We start from the raw sequence: 17,239 nt of genomic DNA on the forward strand, positions 1-17,239 counted from the left end.
TAACCCTCTTGGTACCACTACCCAAAATTTCGGCTTTGTCACCTGTTTATTTTTCAAATCATTAATTAAGCAACAACTAAAATTGAGAATTAAAAAATCAGGATCAATAAAACCGTTAACGACTAATAATCACGCTCTTTTGTGTTGATGTACTTGATGGATTGGTGGCAATGTATTTGAAGACATGTAATATGTGTACATATGTTGTGTTGACAAGGTTATCATAAGGATTGTGGAAGAGAGATAGAAGGTAACTCTTTTGGAAAATAATTCCATTGTGCTAATTAAAAGGTATTAATTGAGTAGAAAAGCAATTATATGCGAGAGATGTTACAATTATAAGAGTAAAATTAATAAACTGCATGTTGATTTACCAAATATCACAGAATTTTTTGATATGCAAATGACATGACAGAATTTTTTTTAAATATGTTAAATGTTATCAATCCCTGATATTTCTTAGTAATACCACCCCAAGTAGCTGAAACAAAGAGGGTTTAGGAATGTGGGGGTTGGTGGGATGTCTATATAGATAATTATTCAAATTTACATAAAATCCAGATCAATAATTTAATAACTGATTTCACTGCTTTTTCTACTTGTAAGTTTCACGGACAAGGGAGGTGGGGTTTAACGGCTTTGAGTGAAGTCTATAATTGTTTTTGAAATGGAATGGAGGTTCTAAGATTGGCCTTTCTTGTCAGTGTTGATGTGCATTCCTCCCATTCAAATCAGCAATCAGGGAAATGAATTTCTTGGGAGAATGTTTTCTCCAGTGAAACTTATTTATATATAGTATAGGTATTCTTATCCCCTTACTTACATATATATTATATCAACGCACCCATAGCCAATGCGAGTCTTTCTTTTCAAAGGGATAGGGCTAATAAGTCATTTGTCTCAAATTTAGAACACAATTTGAATCAAGTACATAATTAGGTGTATAAATCATGTAGAAAGGCACAGGGTGACTTCATTTGAGTGAAACACATTTTTTTAGAGAGATAGATAAATTCAGAATGAGTGACAGAGACTTAAAAATAAATTTTTGTTCGCAGCTCAAAAATGTTTATTATGGAGTACAAAATATTTTTTACCAACAATACAACAATATTTGGTTAGACTCATGAAATTATGTACATATTAGATACATATCTTGGTCATATGCTCCAGTTATACATTATATAGTACCTAGTCAATCAATCAAATATTCAGTAGATGGATTCTTTAGGTGATGATAATTGGTTATGTATGTACATCAATGCATAAAAGCCTACAGGTGACATTGTATGGGAGCTGGAAATGATGAGAGGACTTCAAGAGAATCAAAACACTTGAAAATGCAAGATGGAGGAGAATTAAATTCAGTATATGTATATATGTATTCTCATGTACCACACATACATTTGCTTGCTGCTGTAAGACCTTGACTGTGGTCTTGTATGATATGATACATGCTAAAGTGATGTCAGCAATTTTTATCTAGCATGGTGGTTTTAATCTTTGATACAATTATTTCAACCACAATCAAGGCCTGACATTGCTGGGACATTTATAGATATATCTGCTGAAGCAAAAGGAGCTAACTGGTCCTCCATTATTTTCAGACTGCACTATAACTTTTCTCATGAATAAATTCTTGCACCTTGTACAAAAAAATATTCGAAAAAAATGTTGGAAAGTGATGGCATATGATGAGAGAGAATATTTATGTAGTAATTGTTCAAAAAGTGTGATGAGAATTCATTGAGAATTTTCCGAATAACAGTTAGTGGGGAATGATATGCTGTTACGATAGGGCATGCATTTCTTGCTATTTAGTCCCTAGGGGGTCAAGATGAATTTTAGCTTAAGATGGACTGGCATGAAAAACAAATCAGATGGACATTCCCCGAGATTTCAAGATTGTCCTGAAACTCATGATATAGGAACATGAAAGAGTAGATATTGAGCAAAAAATCCATAGGAAAAGTATTAGGGAATATATAATGTCAGGAAATTGGAATGATGAAGTATTTACAAAGTATGTAGAAGTGAAATTTGCTGTGTATTGAGAAAAATTTAGGGTCAAAACATTCAATTTAGGATCATAACCATGAAGATGATAAATAAAGGTTTTAAGATTACTAAATTTCCATCCAGGTGGTAGGCAGACCCGTTCTAGACCCCTTCTTAGGACAGTGGACAGCTATGGCGAGATGGCAACAGCACTACGCATGAGGAGGACTAGTGGGGAGCGGCAAAGATTCCCAAGCTGGAGGGTTCACCAGGATACGTCCCGGTATCCCGGTAGCCCAGAACGGGCCTGGTGGTAGGTATTTATCAGGGCAAAAGATGCAGAAAAAGCATAGCACAGCAATGAGATAAAAATTTTAGAAAAAATGATCCTGAATAGGTTATCTGTCTTCTTTGTTCATCTGTTTAGGCCTTCCTCTGTATTAGGAAGCTTAAGAGAAGCTCTTTTCTACAATGACAGGTCATGAATGGCATTTGCATACGTTTATGAGGTTATAGATTAGGTTAGACCCAGTTAACATATATTTACATACTAGTATCACCTGCTGATGAGTATAAGAGTCAGGAGCGAGTTTAGAGATGACCAATAATTGCTTCCTCTAGTGATCCTGTACCCTAAATATTAGTAGGAACTTAATGCGTGGTGATTACACTGTAGGAAAATGCAAGAAAATCTTTTCTCCATCTCATCGGATGAGGCGTATCAACAAAATAGGGGGAGGGTTTCACGTACGTCACTCAACTCAATTTACTTCCATGCATGCGACATGCCACTACTTGGATGATGACTGAAGTTGACAACTTGTTAGAAGTAATTTGAGCATGTTTGGCAGTGCGTAATTCCAACTTCATTTTACACCAAAGGGGGGATTGATATTTTAGGTAGTTAGGTAGGTATGTTTCCATAGTCTTGAGTGTCAGTGACCCAATAAATTTGAATGCAAAATTCAGGCTTGTTCATATGTCTAAATCTATCTTCACTTTCTCGAATGTGTCCACAAAAAGATTTAACATGATTATTTAAAAGTTGTAATAGCACTTCCAAAACATGGGATAGCTCCTCCCTCTAGTTTCCCTTAGTCGCCACCACTGAACTGCCAAAAAACGATTGCAACCATTCTTTTAACTAGCACACTTCAGTTATAACATGTCCATCGCATAAATATTCATGCCTGAAGCTTCATACTTTGAAATCACTTGCCTCGACTACAGGCAAGATTTTTCCACTCATGTTGGAAGAGTCATATCGCTAATCACTTTGATTGGGGTAAAGCGATCAAAACTTTGGTGGTTTCTTCAAAAAGAATAATGGGATTTCACACGATTAAGTCAATGCCCACGATCTGTGTGGCCGACAAGGAAATTCTGATTCTTTTTACAAGAACTCTCGTCGTAAGGATTTCAACGGTACTTCCCTAACCACTCGTGGTATTTGGTGACGTCTGTGAACACGACGTAATTCCTGTCACTACATCCTAATTCACGCTTCCGGGACAGCGTGAAGGAAGCGATGCCACGGATTGTCCACTTTGTCAAGTCATGTCCTGTCTCTCCATTGGTGCTGTAGTACATCCCGTCTCCCATCTCCCCGCTGCACATTGTCGTTCCTGCAAGAAAGGGGATTTTTCATTTAGTCGGAGGGACAAGGGAGGTGGTGAGCCCCAACCAGGGCCGGAACTAGGGTTTTTGTGAGGGGGGGAAAGAACAGTTTGCCGCCCCCTCCCATATTCCTGCTATAACCGCCTCCCCCACCACTGAAAAATAAGGCATCCATGAGCTATTTTTCTTGAGATGCGATAGTTGAAATTACTTGCCATATGTTTGCTATTAAGAAGTTTTATTAATATTGCTTTTTAATAATTTATAAATTAATAGTTATTATTAGAAACTATTTAGAAAAATTAAAGTCTTTAATTATCGTAAGAAATTACCTTTTTTCTACTAACTTTTTTCACTAAAAAGAATACTTTGAAAATTAAGAATTTCACAGCTTATAAAATATAATAATGTACTAAGATTCTAACACTTATTTAGTGAATTTGTTGCTAGAAACTGCACAGAAATCTAAAAAAAAAAATACTCTAAATAGGCTATATTTTCGGATATCCCACTCAAAAAAGCATCAGGCTCTCTTTTATCTTCTGACACCTTTATTTTATTTATTTTTTATAATATTTTTTCTCTGAGTTTGTCGTAAATAAAGCAAATAAATGAAAACTTTTAATTTTACACTTGCAAAAAACTTAGATTCTAGTAATCTGATTCTTTATTAATTACACCTTTCATATGAGCTTCACGATTGACGTGAGCGGTATGGGGGCCCCTCTATAATCGGGGCCTCGGCGATCTCCCAAGGTGATAGAAACTATATACCACCTTAGCGATCGCCGACCAGCCGACCTTGCTAAACCGCCGCTGCCCTGTCGTATGGATTTTTAACAATGACTGAAGTCGACAACTAGTCAGAAGTATTTTGAGCATAGGTGGCAATCCGTAATCGCTACCTTATTTTCAAAAGCATGCACAGATTGAGCCAGATTGATATTTTCAAGAAAGAAGGCAAAATTACTGGCAAATGTGATTCGGTAGGTTTGACTGCCGCTGATTTGATACATGGGAATGCCGAATTAAGGCTTGTTAACATGCCTAAATATAACTTTACTTTCTCGAATTTGTATGGTCAAATTATATCTCAGAATAGTGGATTCCTTCTCGGGTTCTCCGCCTGATCAGTTTTCCATGGCCCACTTTACGACGCTCGAGTAGCGCATCGTCCCGCGTTCATGAGTCTTCGGCCCTGATGAAGATACGTGAGTTTAGTATGGAAACGTCGGCGAGGAAAATCTGACTCGCTTGAGAACCGGAGAAGTATTCCTTCAATTTTTCTCCGGGGAATCCTTATATACGTTATTATTCCCCAGCTCCCCTCATTTCTCATTCGGAAACATTCTCAGCGTTTGACCAGAAAATATTTAAAACCTTCAATATCTGGTGCTGGTGGCGGAAGCTAATGCCAGCGATGGTTTCAGCGACGGAAAAAGGGACGTCGCAAATTATGGAAAAAGGGATGGAATTTCATCCCTCGAGCTATGGCGGAAAATGATCGCGTGAAACGGCCATTTTACCCGCCATAATTGGAATGATCGCTGGAGCTGTCCCTCGAAAATGATCGCGCGGTAAAAATGATCATGTGATTCAGGCTTAAGGAATACCTAACCATTCACTGAGGGAAAAATTGCTGGCAATAGTGTAAACAACAACGGACCACTGGCGGCTCATGCACAATGCCTAGGAGTAGCAGAAGCGACGACACGATCGACCTGAGTTCGTTACGTCATCAGATTGTCTGTTTAAGAGCGAAGGTCGTCGATCTTTGTTCGCGAATAGCTCGAGACATAGGTGACAGATAGGATAATGGAGAAATACGAGTCTTTCTATGGATCGAATTTATCACAATCGGCCATTTTAAAACTTAGATGGGCGATTCCACTGCATGGAAGTATGTTTGGAATGTGAAACGGACAAATTTTGAAAGGAATGCGAATTGCAGTAGCAAAATATGAAGCACTTACGACTTTTATATCCAGCACAATATATCCTGTCGGAGAGTGCGTAGTTCAGCAGCTTCGGATATCTAGATGAGCAGGTCCTCATGGTGAGCAGAGGCATTCTGGATGTCGTCAGTTCTTCCGACACGTTTCCGTGCCTGTCAAAACCCCAACCAACAACCTGGGGAAATATAAATAAGAAAAGAAATCACCAAACAAATTTTGGACTTACTTATCCTAGCCAGCTGATTAAAATTTTCCATTTTTCAGAAGTTTCGGCTCAAATCTATCAGCACTTGTATTTTCATCTAAACTCTGACAGAAGATAATCACTACAGTATTTAATTAAATTAAAACCCCAACCGAAAATACTTGCAGACTAAATTGTACTAATTTCTCCTAAAATGTAAATTTCATAAATTAATATCAATATAAGCAAAATATATTCAAAATTTAGAGCAAGTAAGAGCAATGAAGTTACTGCACTAGAAGTACTGTAAACAATCTCTTATTAGCACCTGTAACCTTGATTCAAACGTAAAAAAAATATTAAAATTTGGTAAATATTTTTAATTAATGCTTACGAACTTTTAATTATTATAGGTTAATTTTTCATGCTGTAACTGGCATTAAACAGGTAATAATAGGGTACGTAGATAAAAGCAATTCAGAAAACTTACAAAACCCTATAACTAGACGACTTTTGATGATATCAAAATAAATGCTAGACGTCAATGGAAGTATATTAGGAAAATAATGTCTCTTCAATGAGTCAACAAAGGGAAATCTTGGTTCATGGTGAATTATTTCTTACCACTCCCTCTTCTGAATCAGGCTCCGCGGGCTTCCCCAAGCAGACTGGTTGGACGAAATCTGAGAATTCTATTGCACTCGCGAGCTTCAGAACGGCCAAGTCACCATGAATATTCTTCCAGTCAAAATCGGGATGAAGGTGGACTTCTTCCACCTAGAATAAAATGAATAACGGATTAAATGGAATAAATTTTCCATCAAATGATATTTCATTCTGTGCATGAAGGACTAAAAATATCAAAAACGACAATAATTATTGTTTCTTTCACAGCCACCACTGACCACCTGTAAATTTGAACTCTTGAGCTCGTATTGAACTTTATGCGCACACCTGAATCCGATCCATAATTTCTATTTGAAAATTTCACCAGCGTAAAACTGAAAAGGATACCGATCATCTAACCGTAGGTCGTTATTTGTACATAAAAACGTAGCAAAGTTTAAGTACACCAGTTATGAAGTTTAGTTACAGTAAAAGTTTCTATTCTTTACTCCAAATTTGTCAATTTGGGCGCAATGGTCAATAGCCAATTAGTAATAGGTCAATGAACATTGGTCATCCGTATTGAGTTTTATAATCTTTTCAAAGTGCAAATTTTTCACTCCCATGCTTCAATTCTGGATAGTCGATGACCGTATGAATAACTGCTGTAGTAATTATCCCAGACCAATATGACTGTGACTATACAGTGTGGAATAACTTAAAATAATGAATTGAGTCTATTTCCCTGAAAGACGATGAAGCCGCGATTATAAAGGGAAGCGTACCTATAATACCATTTATGTTTCTCTGTACGCAGAGGCGACCGATACAATAGTTAATTTGCATAGCACCACAGCTCCACAGATTTTATTTCCACTCTCCACACTCTTCATCGCATTCCTATTCAAATTTAAGAAAACAATTCCCTTCAATACTTTTCACTTTTATGAAGATGAAAAAAATCGGGAACGAAAAAAAAATCTTTGTAGGTTCGGGTACAGCTGTACGCGTCAAAGGTCAAATATCTATGAAAATTTAACGTCTTAACTCCACAATTCGTAAGTGATTGAAGCCTGAGATAATAGTACGTAGCATGCAATTGGATTCCCACATGTACTCCACACGGTCCAAAAAAAGTTACGTATACTAACAAATTATACAACCACATGCTTTTAGAAATAATAATAAAATTCAGAAGCATGAATTAAGGTATACATCAGTTAGTAGGCTACACTACAATTCATCTAATCTAGTTCATAACAATAATTTCGGAGGTATTCCACAATAATTAGTGACAAAATATTATAAAGTCATTAATGGTTTCTATCAGACTGTAGACTGAAAAATAGACTAAACCAAAGACTAAAGAATAGACTAAAGCAGTGCTCTTGAATTTATCTAAACGTATCACGTGTTTCTTCTGAAGAAGCTGGCCATATCTTGCGAACATACTACTATTACTTATCCAACATACAAGGGAAGATCAGACCATATAAATTTAATAAGAGAGATAGACTGTAGAACAGACAGATTCAGAATGTCTTTTTTCCACGATCAATAAGGGATTATAACGGCAGCGATAAAACTAACAAATAGATTAGATGAATTGTAGTATAGCCTACTACCTAATATATACCTTAATTCATGCTTCTGAATTTTATTGTTATTTCTAAAAGCATGTGGTTGTATAATTTGTTAGTATTCGTAACTTTTTTTGGACCGTGTGGAATACTTGTGGGAATCCAATTGCATGCTACGAGCTGGTGATTGATCACCCCCTGCCAAACACCCTAGAGGTGGCTCGCAGGGTATTATTGAGATGTAGATGTATAGTTGTACACCAAAGTGGAGTGGTATAATGGCTCGCCACAATGATCGCCTAAATATTGAAATATGCCAGGAGACCCACCGTTTTCTGCCTCATTTAGCCACCGAAGTCACATCATAAATACTGATCCCGTAACTATCACCAATTTACATGCGAGTAGCTATATGAATCCTGAACAAAAATGAACATGTTAACACAACCCGGAATGTATATATTTATCGCTAAGTCGACGAGATTAATACCAATATGACCACAGATTACACTTCTGTCATTACTAAGACCCAAGTGAACTCTGAATTCTTGGATACTCCATCTTCTTGAATGCTCAGATACCCTTAATTGTAAGCGATGATATGGTGCTTATTAACATTCTTGCGTAACCGATTGTCAGGTCAATGTTAAAATCTCGACAACACATTGAATTGTTCTTTCTTGAGGGCTGGGAAGATTTCATGAGATTTTCCTTGAGTTCATCTCACTGTCCACTGTCGAGGTGATTAATCACAAATCACGTCCACTAAATGTAGAACCACCGGGTCAATGGCATTTCATTAGATTAGCATACAATATCTCAAAAAATCAAAAGACTCAACCTAGAAGTGAAAAGGACCAGCAATTAATTAATCGCTCCTTTCACGTGGGAAAAAACCAAGTACGAAGCAATTAAAGTCTATGAACAATTAAAATGATTGATACATGAATATTTTCAACCTTTTTTTAAACTAACAATCGCATTGAATTCATTGGAGATAGGCCACATCCATATTGTTTTAAATTCATCAATGCTCTTTCCAAAGTTTTGTTATTTTAATTTTTTTCATTATCAGGGCTTGAGAAGTTGTCTAAATTAACACTCAGTCGAAAATTTCTACTCCACCAAAATTGAACTTCTAATCATACGGAATCGTTTATTCCCATTAAATATACATACTCATCCAAATAAATGCTTACTTATACTTAATTTTTGGCCCATCAACTTAAATTTTAAAGATTTTTTTGCACATCGACAGTTCTCAATGTTTTAGAGGTTCAAGCAAGGTGGAGGATTATTTTTTTTGGAGTTTGGGAGTTTTTTTTTTTTAGTTTGTTAAAACAAATTTATATAAACTCTCAAGAGCCGATGAGACAAATCTCCAATTCCAGAGCACTGGAAAGGGAATTAGTTAATTTAAAACTAATGCATAGATATGTCCAATATATTCAAGACGATAATAAAAAATGAAAAAAAATTAACAAACCTGCTGATACTTCACGGCCTCATCCCAGCGATTTAAGTTGTACTTTCCCACATAAACGGCCAATGACTTCGGACTAAATACCTCGTTGGTTTCCTCATTGCTAAGGCAACGAGCAGCTACGAGAGAGTGAAGAATAAATAATGTTAATAATTCACTCAAAATGTAGGATATATGATAAAAATTTTAGCATACGGCACCTGTGAGAACAGTGCGTTGTCCAAGGATTGTGCCTCCGCACAGATAGTACAAGCTTTCGCCGTTTATTTCGTAAATTGCTGCGTGCCAGGGCCACCACTCTTTGGCCCTTGTCTTTCCGCTGGAGATCGAAGGCTTAGAACTTTTTTGGCCACATGTCGCATCATCTCCTCCCACGATTCCTGAAATAAAAAATTCATAAGACATAGGCATAACTAACCCAATCCAAATAAGTCAAATTGGCTAGAGCAGCTGTAATATTTTACCATTTGTGTATTGAAGACTGAAAGAACAATTGACAAAGAAAAAGGAAACATGCAAAAGTTGAGGTCTTGCCATTAAAATAATTTCCATCTGCCGTACGTAAATTCTTTGCATATTTTAGAATGAAACTTTGGATGAATATACCTCCCAGATCAAGAGATATTTATAAATTATAATTTATTTCCTTGGGAGATAGGTGTGTTAATGAAATGACACTGAACAATTACTTTCTTTAATATAAAGCAAAAATAATTGCAAATTTCCTCAAATCATTTGAATTCAAGATTACCGCAGGTAATGACAAAATATACATGCGCCAATTTTTTCTCTATTTATGAATACTTTTTCAACAATAGATGTCTGTTTTCGTTACATGAGACAGATGACATTTCCAACGTACTGAGACGGATGAAAGTTTTTCTAATGGAGCTTTTAATTACCTTTCTCTGCAGTTGCATTTGGATTGATTATAGGCTCTTGCTGTTGAATTTCAACGTCCGCAGCTTCCTCCAACCCATTTTTCCTCTGCACAATGTTCGTATTCGGGTCAGCAGGTAGGATATTTACCACTGTTTCAACTTTCTTTTTATAAGCAAATGTTGGCAGATTTTTCTCGGTGGTGTACAAAGAACTTTGTGAAGCTGTGACAGGTTCAGTAGCTTTCATCGACAATTTCATGAAGGAAAGCATATAAAATAAAAGAAAGAAAACAGCACACTTAAGAAAATAATTGGCTCGGTACGCACTAAATTACTTTTGCTGCAAATATTTTAAATCGATATTCAAATCTATCACTACATGTATTTTAAAAATTGACTGAGCACTTTTTTCCTTTTGGATTCAATCACAGCACAATCAAACTCGATCGGAGGGTAGATATGAATTTCTTATGTGGCGTAAAGTTCTCAATAAACTTTAGGATCTCTCATATCCCCCTTCCACTAACATTTGTCGAGACGAGGTTTCACCCAGCCTGACTTCCTCCCCCTTGATGTCATAGTGCCTTGCAAATTAGGCATTATGGTTCTGTTTCATAATGTCTAGTTAAGTTTTTTCGGAACATAAAAATCAGAGTTAATTATGTCCTCCACTTGAGGTCACCTGTTTAACTTACCGTTACCCTGAATTACTATTCTTTACTTTTCTTAAATTTTATTTCAACTAAACTTAAATAACTTTTCTAAACTTAACTTTCAATTAATAAAAAGGTTATGTCATAACAGGATCATGTTCTGGCTAAAGCTAACTACACATTATAAAACCGGCTCTGTGAGTTAAAAATATATCATGAGATATTTTTCTTTCATTTCAATATTACTCTCGAGCGGTGCTAGCAATGAAATTCATAGATTCATACATTAACATAAACGTGGAAGTACAGGGAAGAGTAACATTTGGTGGGTGAGGTAGCATCCAGAGGAAAGACGTTGAGGAAATAGGTGGAGAAAAAGACTGGAGGCATTCGATATGTGAGTGTGGAGGAGAAGGGAGGAAGGGAGTTTTTTTGCCTAATAAAGTTTTTTGCATTCCTCCCTCGGTAAATTGGCTGCATACAGTACAAAGTTTTTTGCGCTATACATTATTATTATATTTTGCAAATACTTTTGCATTTTATGACGAGGAGACAGAGGGTGTGGACAGTGGATGGATCGAGTATTGAAGGAGAAGGGGATACTGAAACCACTTTAGATTAAGCACAGTTCATTTCGGCATTTACTCGGAAGACAGTTTCGCCGGCTTTGCAGTCTACTTCTTCAGGTCAGATTAGTTATTGACTTGATCGCCTCACCGACATGAAGAAGTAATCAGGTCACCAACTTAACTATGAATAGCTTACTATGCTCTGTGGTGATCATCAAAGTCGCATTCAGAGGCTGATTGTGGAGTATATTCTCGGGAACATGCATCAATCGCTTTTCCTCCCTCGAAAATTGGCTGAAAATCTCCAGCTCTGTAGAGCTACTCAAATTTCATGTTGATCGACGTGGTCCTGAATATTATCCGCAACGCTGCTTGCCGTCAATATCCCAGACGGCGAAACAACCGTGTGAGATATTGTCTGCACGCGGAATAAATCCCGAAATCAACGGCAACTCATCTTTATGATCGCGATGAAGGCTACACAAGTATACCGCTATAAGTGGAATGATGTTATATTTGCAGGGAGAGAGATGCGGTTCATTGTTTAAAGGAAATAGAATAGGCCTTACTAAAGGGTAAAGACCTTACTATCACTAATTATCATTAAAGGGTAAAGTTCAGAGCGAGAAATAGGACAGGTCGGAGTTATTAGTAAAATGTTCCAAGTAAGCGTACCTCAAACGGTAGAATACCTTTAATAATCTATGATTATCTTACTATGCTCTGTGGTGATTATCAAAGTCGTATGCTGTGGCACATGATTGTGTATAATGTCGGGTACTTGTTCCACTCGATTTTCCTCCCTCGGTGAATTGGCTGCAAAATCTGCGGTTCTGGAGAGCTGCTCATATTGCAGGTTGTTCGAGGTGGTTCTGAATATTATCCGCTCATTGGGAAGAGGGCGCCGCTTCCCGACGACCGGCAGAACAGTCGGCCGCTTAACAGTGGACGGAGTGGATGGCGCTTCGACTAAAGGTAGTACAGAAGAGAATATGTCGTATTACGAATGTACAACATGAACGTTTAAAGTAAATTTATAAATAATTATTTAATATAAGTCTGCTGCATGCTTACTGCTGTAAAAATCTGCACCATTTATATCACGGTAGTATTTCATTATTTTCTTATATATATTTGCATGGTATTCGGTTACCCTAGCACAGGCTTCGATTTTAGGGGTAAAGTATAGCTCCCCATTTATGTGTTTTTCTAATACTAATACTAAAGTTTGGGAGCATTAAAATTACTATAATTATATTATTAATATTGATTTATTTTTTGAGGAGAGCATACCCGAAACACACATTTAGTGCTATCGCTGAAACAATGAATCATGCATTTACGGCGCAAACTATGAGGGTTTTCCCCCGAGTCGATTGCTTCACTAATGCCGGCATTTCGATATATGAATTCCATCATCGAAGTATCGGTGGTAAGGTAGCGGGTGAAATATCCAAATAACCTTAGCTGATGCTTTATGGAATGTAAACTTACCTTTCCTTGTTTTAGCATCGTAAGCTATAATAAATTATGATAAGTTTATAGCAAATGACTTATGTGAAACAAAAATATGCGAAGAGTTTACAAAATAAATTTCCATGTTCAGTTTATACATGAAACTAAACAGGTAAAACATCCAAAAGAACAAAAACAATGAATGGCACGAAGGTATACCACAGAAAATGCAATTGAAACCTTAAAAATTACTTTATTGATGTTTTGAAATATATTGCATAGTAAAATACTGAAAAAAATATGTTATCGATCAGCTCGAAGGAATGCACAAAATTCAAATCAAACAAGAATTGGTGACAAGTAAATTTTATGAAAAAAAATAATATCGCCACTAGTTAGTGCTGCATTATTTTTTCCCGATTCATTGTCAATTTTCGCAATCCATTAACATCAACGTTCCGATAGCCAGTAGAAACACTCGGATAATTCTGTCACTCCCACTGCCCACTCATAGATGTATAATGCGCGGTCCGTTCACCAGAAAATCCTTGACCATCAAAATACTCGACACACTTTACTCGAAGCATTGGCCTTCACTCTCAGGCACATGCTTTCCCACCGGCATGAATTTCAATTGCCTACCTCTTCGACATAAATTTTCTATTACAAGGCCGACGTGCGACGTGAGATAGTAAAAAATTAACGGGAATCAAACCATTCCATTGTTTCGCTCACACAATAGGGACCATTTCTCAAGGGATTCGCCTCACTTTCCTTAAATTCGATTCCTTTACATTATAAAAAAAAATACAGAAAGTTCGGAGAACGGGTTTCACTTGAGATCAAAGAATAGTGAGTTTGTTCCACTGCGAGTATGCCTTCACCTCGTTTTTAGTTCGGATAAGAGTGAAGTTCATGAACCCTTTCCCTTTCTTTCGCCGACTCAGCTTTCTCCAAATCGAACCGCCTTTTATTCCAGGATGGCAATCCAAGGTTTCCATCGCTAATCACTTGAAAGGAGTCTTCGACCGTACAATTGAAATGGGTGGTTACCAATGTCAGCGGTTCCCAACCGGTGATACGCGACGAGCCAGTCGGAAGTACGCCGAAAATAATGTTGACAGAGGAACGAGAGGAGTTTAATATTTACAAAAGAAAGATCTATGCGAAAGGGCGATAGATTTTTTTATGATTACGGCAATACTTTAAAAGCGAATTTCGAAATTATGCGGGTTATGAAAGACACACTTGATGAGCGAGGAGAGAAATGCTTATGAAAGCATTGTCATGCTAAATTGAAATAATCTACATAATACCCCGCAAGCCACCTAAAAGGCGTGTGGCATGGGGTGTTAGGACACCAGCCGTGTCCTAAAAATGAAGTGCTCTAACGAAGTTGGGACTAGCGTTTATTAAAGTCCTTTATGGTTCGGGGGAAAAACGAATTCCCATATCTATCCGTTCGGCAAAACATCTCTCTTAATTTATCGCTTCTATCGGACCTGGAAATATAGTGCGGCTCAAGTATTATGTTCCTTGTGTCGCTCTTAAAGATGTCCATTCTCAATTGTTCAAGCAATCTAAGCCTAGCGCGCAGGCTCCGAGTCCCCAGCGGCTCCCAGCCTAATTGCAACCTATTGCCTAATTGCAGCCTAAAGCTAATTGCAGTTAAAAGTTCTTATAGATTAAAGTGCAATGCACGCGCCCACTACCAGGCCGTTCTCAACTGCTTCACTACCACTGGTAAGGTTAAAAATCGTCCCCAACACTTGTTTCACCATTTTCCCGTCATGAAATAAAACTTTTGTCGCCACTGAAGAGGTGGATAACTTCTCACCGAGACAACAATTGAAGATCCTAGAAGCTAAGGTGAACACGTGCAATTTTTATAATTTTTTTTGTAGAGCCGCTGCAGCGGCTCCCAGCCTAATTCGCTTAACACCTGGGTAACACTGTCTGTACGCCCGTAGCAGTTTTTGACGAAACGCGCAGCCTTCCTTTGTATTTTATTCAGTTCGCGGATTAAGTCTCTCTGCACCGGATGCCATACGCTCGCTGCATATTAAAGGTGCGGTCGGACGAGAGCGAAATAGCACCTTTCTTTTACTTTCTCATTCGAATCGTTCGATCGAATTCGAATTACGTTCCCTAATAGTAGCCTGGCAACAGTGGCGCGCCGTAAGTCTTAACGAGGAAATATGTATAAAAAATGGGATATTTAAAACAAAGTTTCCATTTTCAGAATTGTTTATAACTAAAAGTGTCACCTACCCGTGGTGAAATTATATAATAAAATGTGCTCGTTACATTTTTGTGGGTACAATATTAGCTATGTACATATAGAAGGTTACGGTATGAAAAACGGTTGGGAACCGCTTACCTAAGGCATGAAATCAATGTTTTGTGAGCTCATTTCGTTGAATAATGACAGGATAGATTCAAAAATTAACTTTGTTATATTCCTTACGGTATTTATTAAAAACTCTACCGGTTTCGACCTTTTCAGGTCATTATCAAGAGGTAACAGAACCATCTTCCGTTCTGTTGCCTCTTGATGATGACCTGAAAAGGTCGAAAACGATAGTTTTTTTAAATAAATACTGTGGAGAATATAACCAAGTTTATATTTGAATTTACCAACGTAGTAGTGGTAGTAACGTGTGAAAGAAATGATTCATTACTAGGGACTCCTTACTTGTCGTATCAGAGTCTTAACCGTTTAATCATTCATGAATGCATTCAGAATCAGTATTTATTTCCATTGAAAAAAACAATGCGCTAATGCAATTCGCTCTCAAATATATTTACTGCCATAAAGATTGCATGTATTAGAAATTAAACTGCCCTACTTGCTGCAATGAATATACTGCTTCTGATATCGATACTTTATCAATTTCCTTCTGCTAAAATGTCTAATACTGCATTATTTCAATTTAGCTTTACAGCGCTTTCATCAGCATTTCTCGCCTCGATCATCAAGTGTGTCTACCATTACCCATAAAATTCTAGAAATTTGATTTTAAAATATTGTCGTAATCATAAACACATTTATCACCCTTCCGCATAAATCTTATTTTCAATAATTCTTAAGCTCCTCTGGTTCCTTTCTTAAAATTTCGTACGTAATAGAAGAAAATACAAACGCAGAAAAGAGTTTAAACGCATACTCTCTCTGACCAATTAATTTGTATTCATTTACTTTAGGATATTTTGAAGCTATTCTAGTCACCCGCATTTTATGCCATTTCACTTTCTATATTATCCTCCATACTCACGCCTCGAAAGTATGCCGACAATTGATTTAATCAATCGCAGAGGTTGGCAAACATCTATTCGCGCGTTGCATCACATGTGAATGTTAATTATTTGCTCGCAAAAATACGCAAATGCCTTTTTCACCTATCCGAATACAAGCGGTATTAAGTTAAAAAAGATTCTATATCACAAAAATATTGAGTCAAATAGTGGTGTTTTCATGTACTTGAGGTGTGCTTACCCTCTCTCGTGGAGCATATCTGCATTCCATTAAGCCGGATAGTTTGAATCCTTGGTGGAACGGTTTCTCTTGGATCATATTTCACAAAGAAGTACACGTAAATAGATTCACCAGGATCTATCCTGGCCGTAGAATTCCAAACGGTGAAATGGATGTTATCTCTGGTGGACACGTTTCCCAGCAGCGCCTGGAAAGCAAAATTTACTCACAAAAAGTCTAAAACATAAATATTGATTTCGTTTTGTAAGTACCTGATCATTACCGGTGCGAGGTAAAAATAATTGGATACGGCCCTAAGACTCTAACTCTTTATTACATAGGAATAGTGTTCGATTTAATTAGTAAACACCGGAGGTTTTTAAAGATTTTACTCCATATTTCATTTGGATTGTTTTTATGTTTGCATGGAGTGTAAAAACTGAGAGAGAGATCAGCGAATCATGAAACGACTGACCTATGAAATTGATAGAAAATCAAGTGTGCAGCATTTAAAGTATAACTCTCACTGCAATTCTTCCGTTAATTGCTTTGTCCTAAAATTAAATAACTTTTCTTATTTTTAAACTTTTTTGTAACTTATCTTTACTTCGTTTTATGATAAAATTTCACTGCATACACATTTTAGTCTTTTTCGGGTTTTCACCTTCAGGAATCGTTAGGACCGACCATTCAAAATCTATACCTGTGGTCGTGAATATCGGAATGTTAGCAGTGTATTCTTTTCTATCGCAAAAAATTACCACATGGTCATCCCAGATGAGG

At 37.0% G+C, this 17,239-nt stretch overlaps 1 protein-coding gene across 1 annotated transcript in view; it reads right to left on the minus strand.

Annotated features, from left to right (window-relative positions):
* Positions 1-1,054: 1,054 nt before the first annotated feature.
* The window catches only part of LOC124155871, a 53,650-nt gene continuing 37,465 nt past the window's right edge, over positions 1,055-17,239 (minus strand). Inside the window, exons 8-15 of the mRNA XM_046530029.1 lie at positions 16,478-16,664; positions 12,244-12,495; positions 10,326-10,544; positions 9,624-9,803; positions 9,427-9,542; positions 6,379-6,531; positions 5,589-5,745; positions 1,055-3,623 (exon numbers count right to left, since the gene is read on the minus strand). Of these exons, the coding sequence (XP_046385985.1) occupies positions 3,418-3,623; positions 5,589-5,745; positions 6,379-6,531; positions 9,427-9,542; positions 9,624-9,803; positions 10,326-10,544; positions 12,244-12,495; positions 16,478-16,664 (1,470 nt within the window). The 3' untranslated portion in view covers positions 1,055-3,417. The remainder of the gene's footprint in view (positions 3,624-5,588; positions 5,746-6,378; positions 6,532-9,426; positions 9,543-9,623; positions 9,804-10,325; positions 10,545-12,243; positions 12,496-16,477; positions 16,665-17,239) is intronic.

Source organism: Ischnura elegans, chromosome 3 (assembly GCF_921293095.1).
Source record: "Ischnura elegans chromosome 3, ioIscEleg1.1, whole genome shotgun sequence".
Lineage (NCBI taxonomy): Eukaryota > Metazoa > Arthropoda > Insecta > Odonata > Coenagrionidae > Ischnura > Ischnura elegans.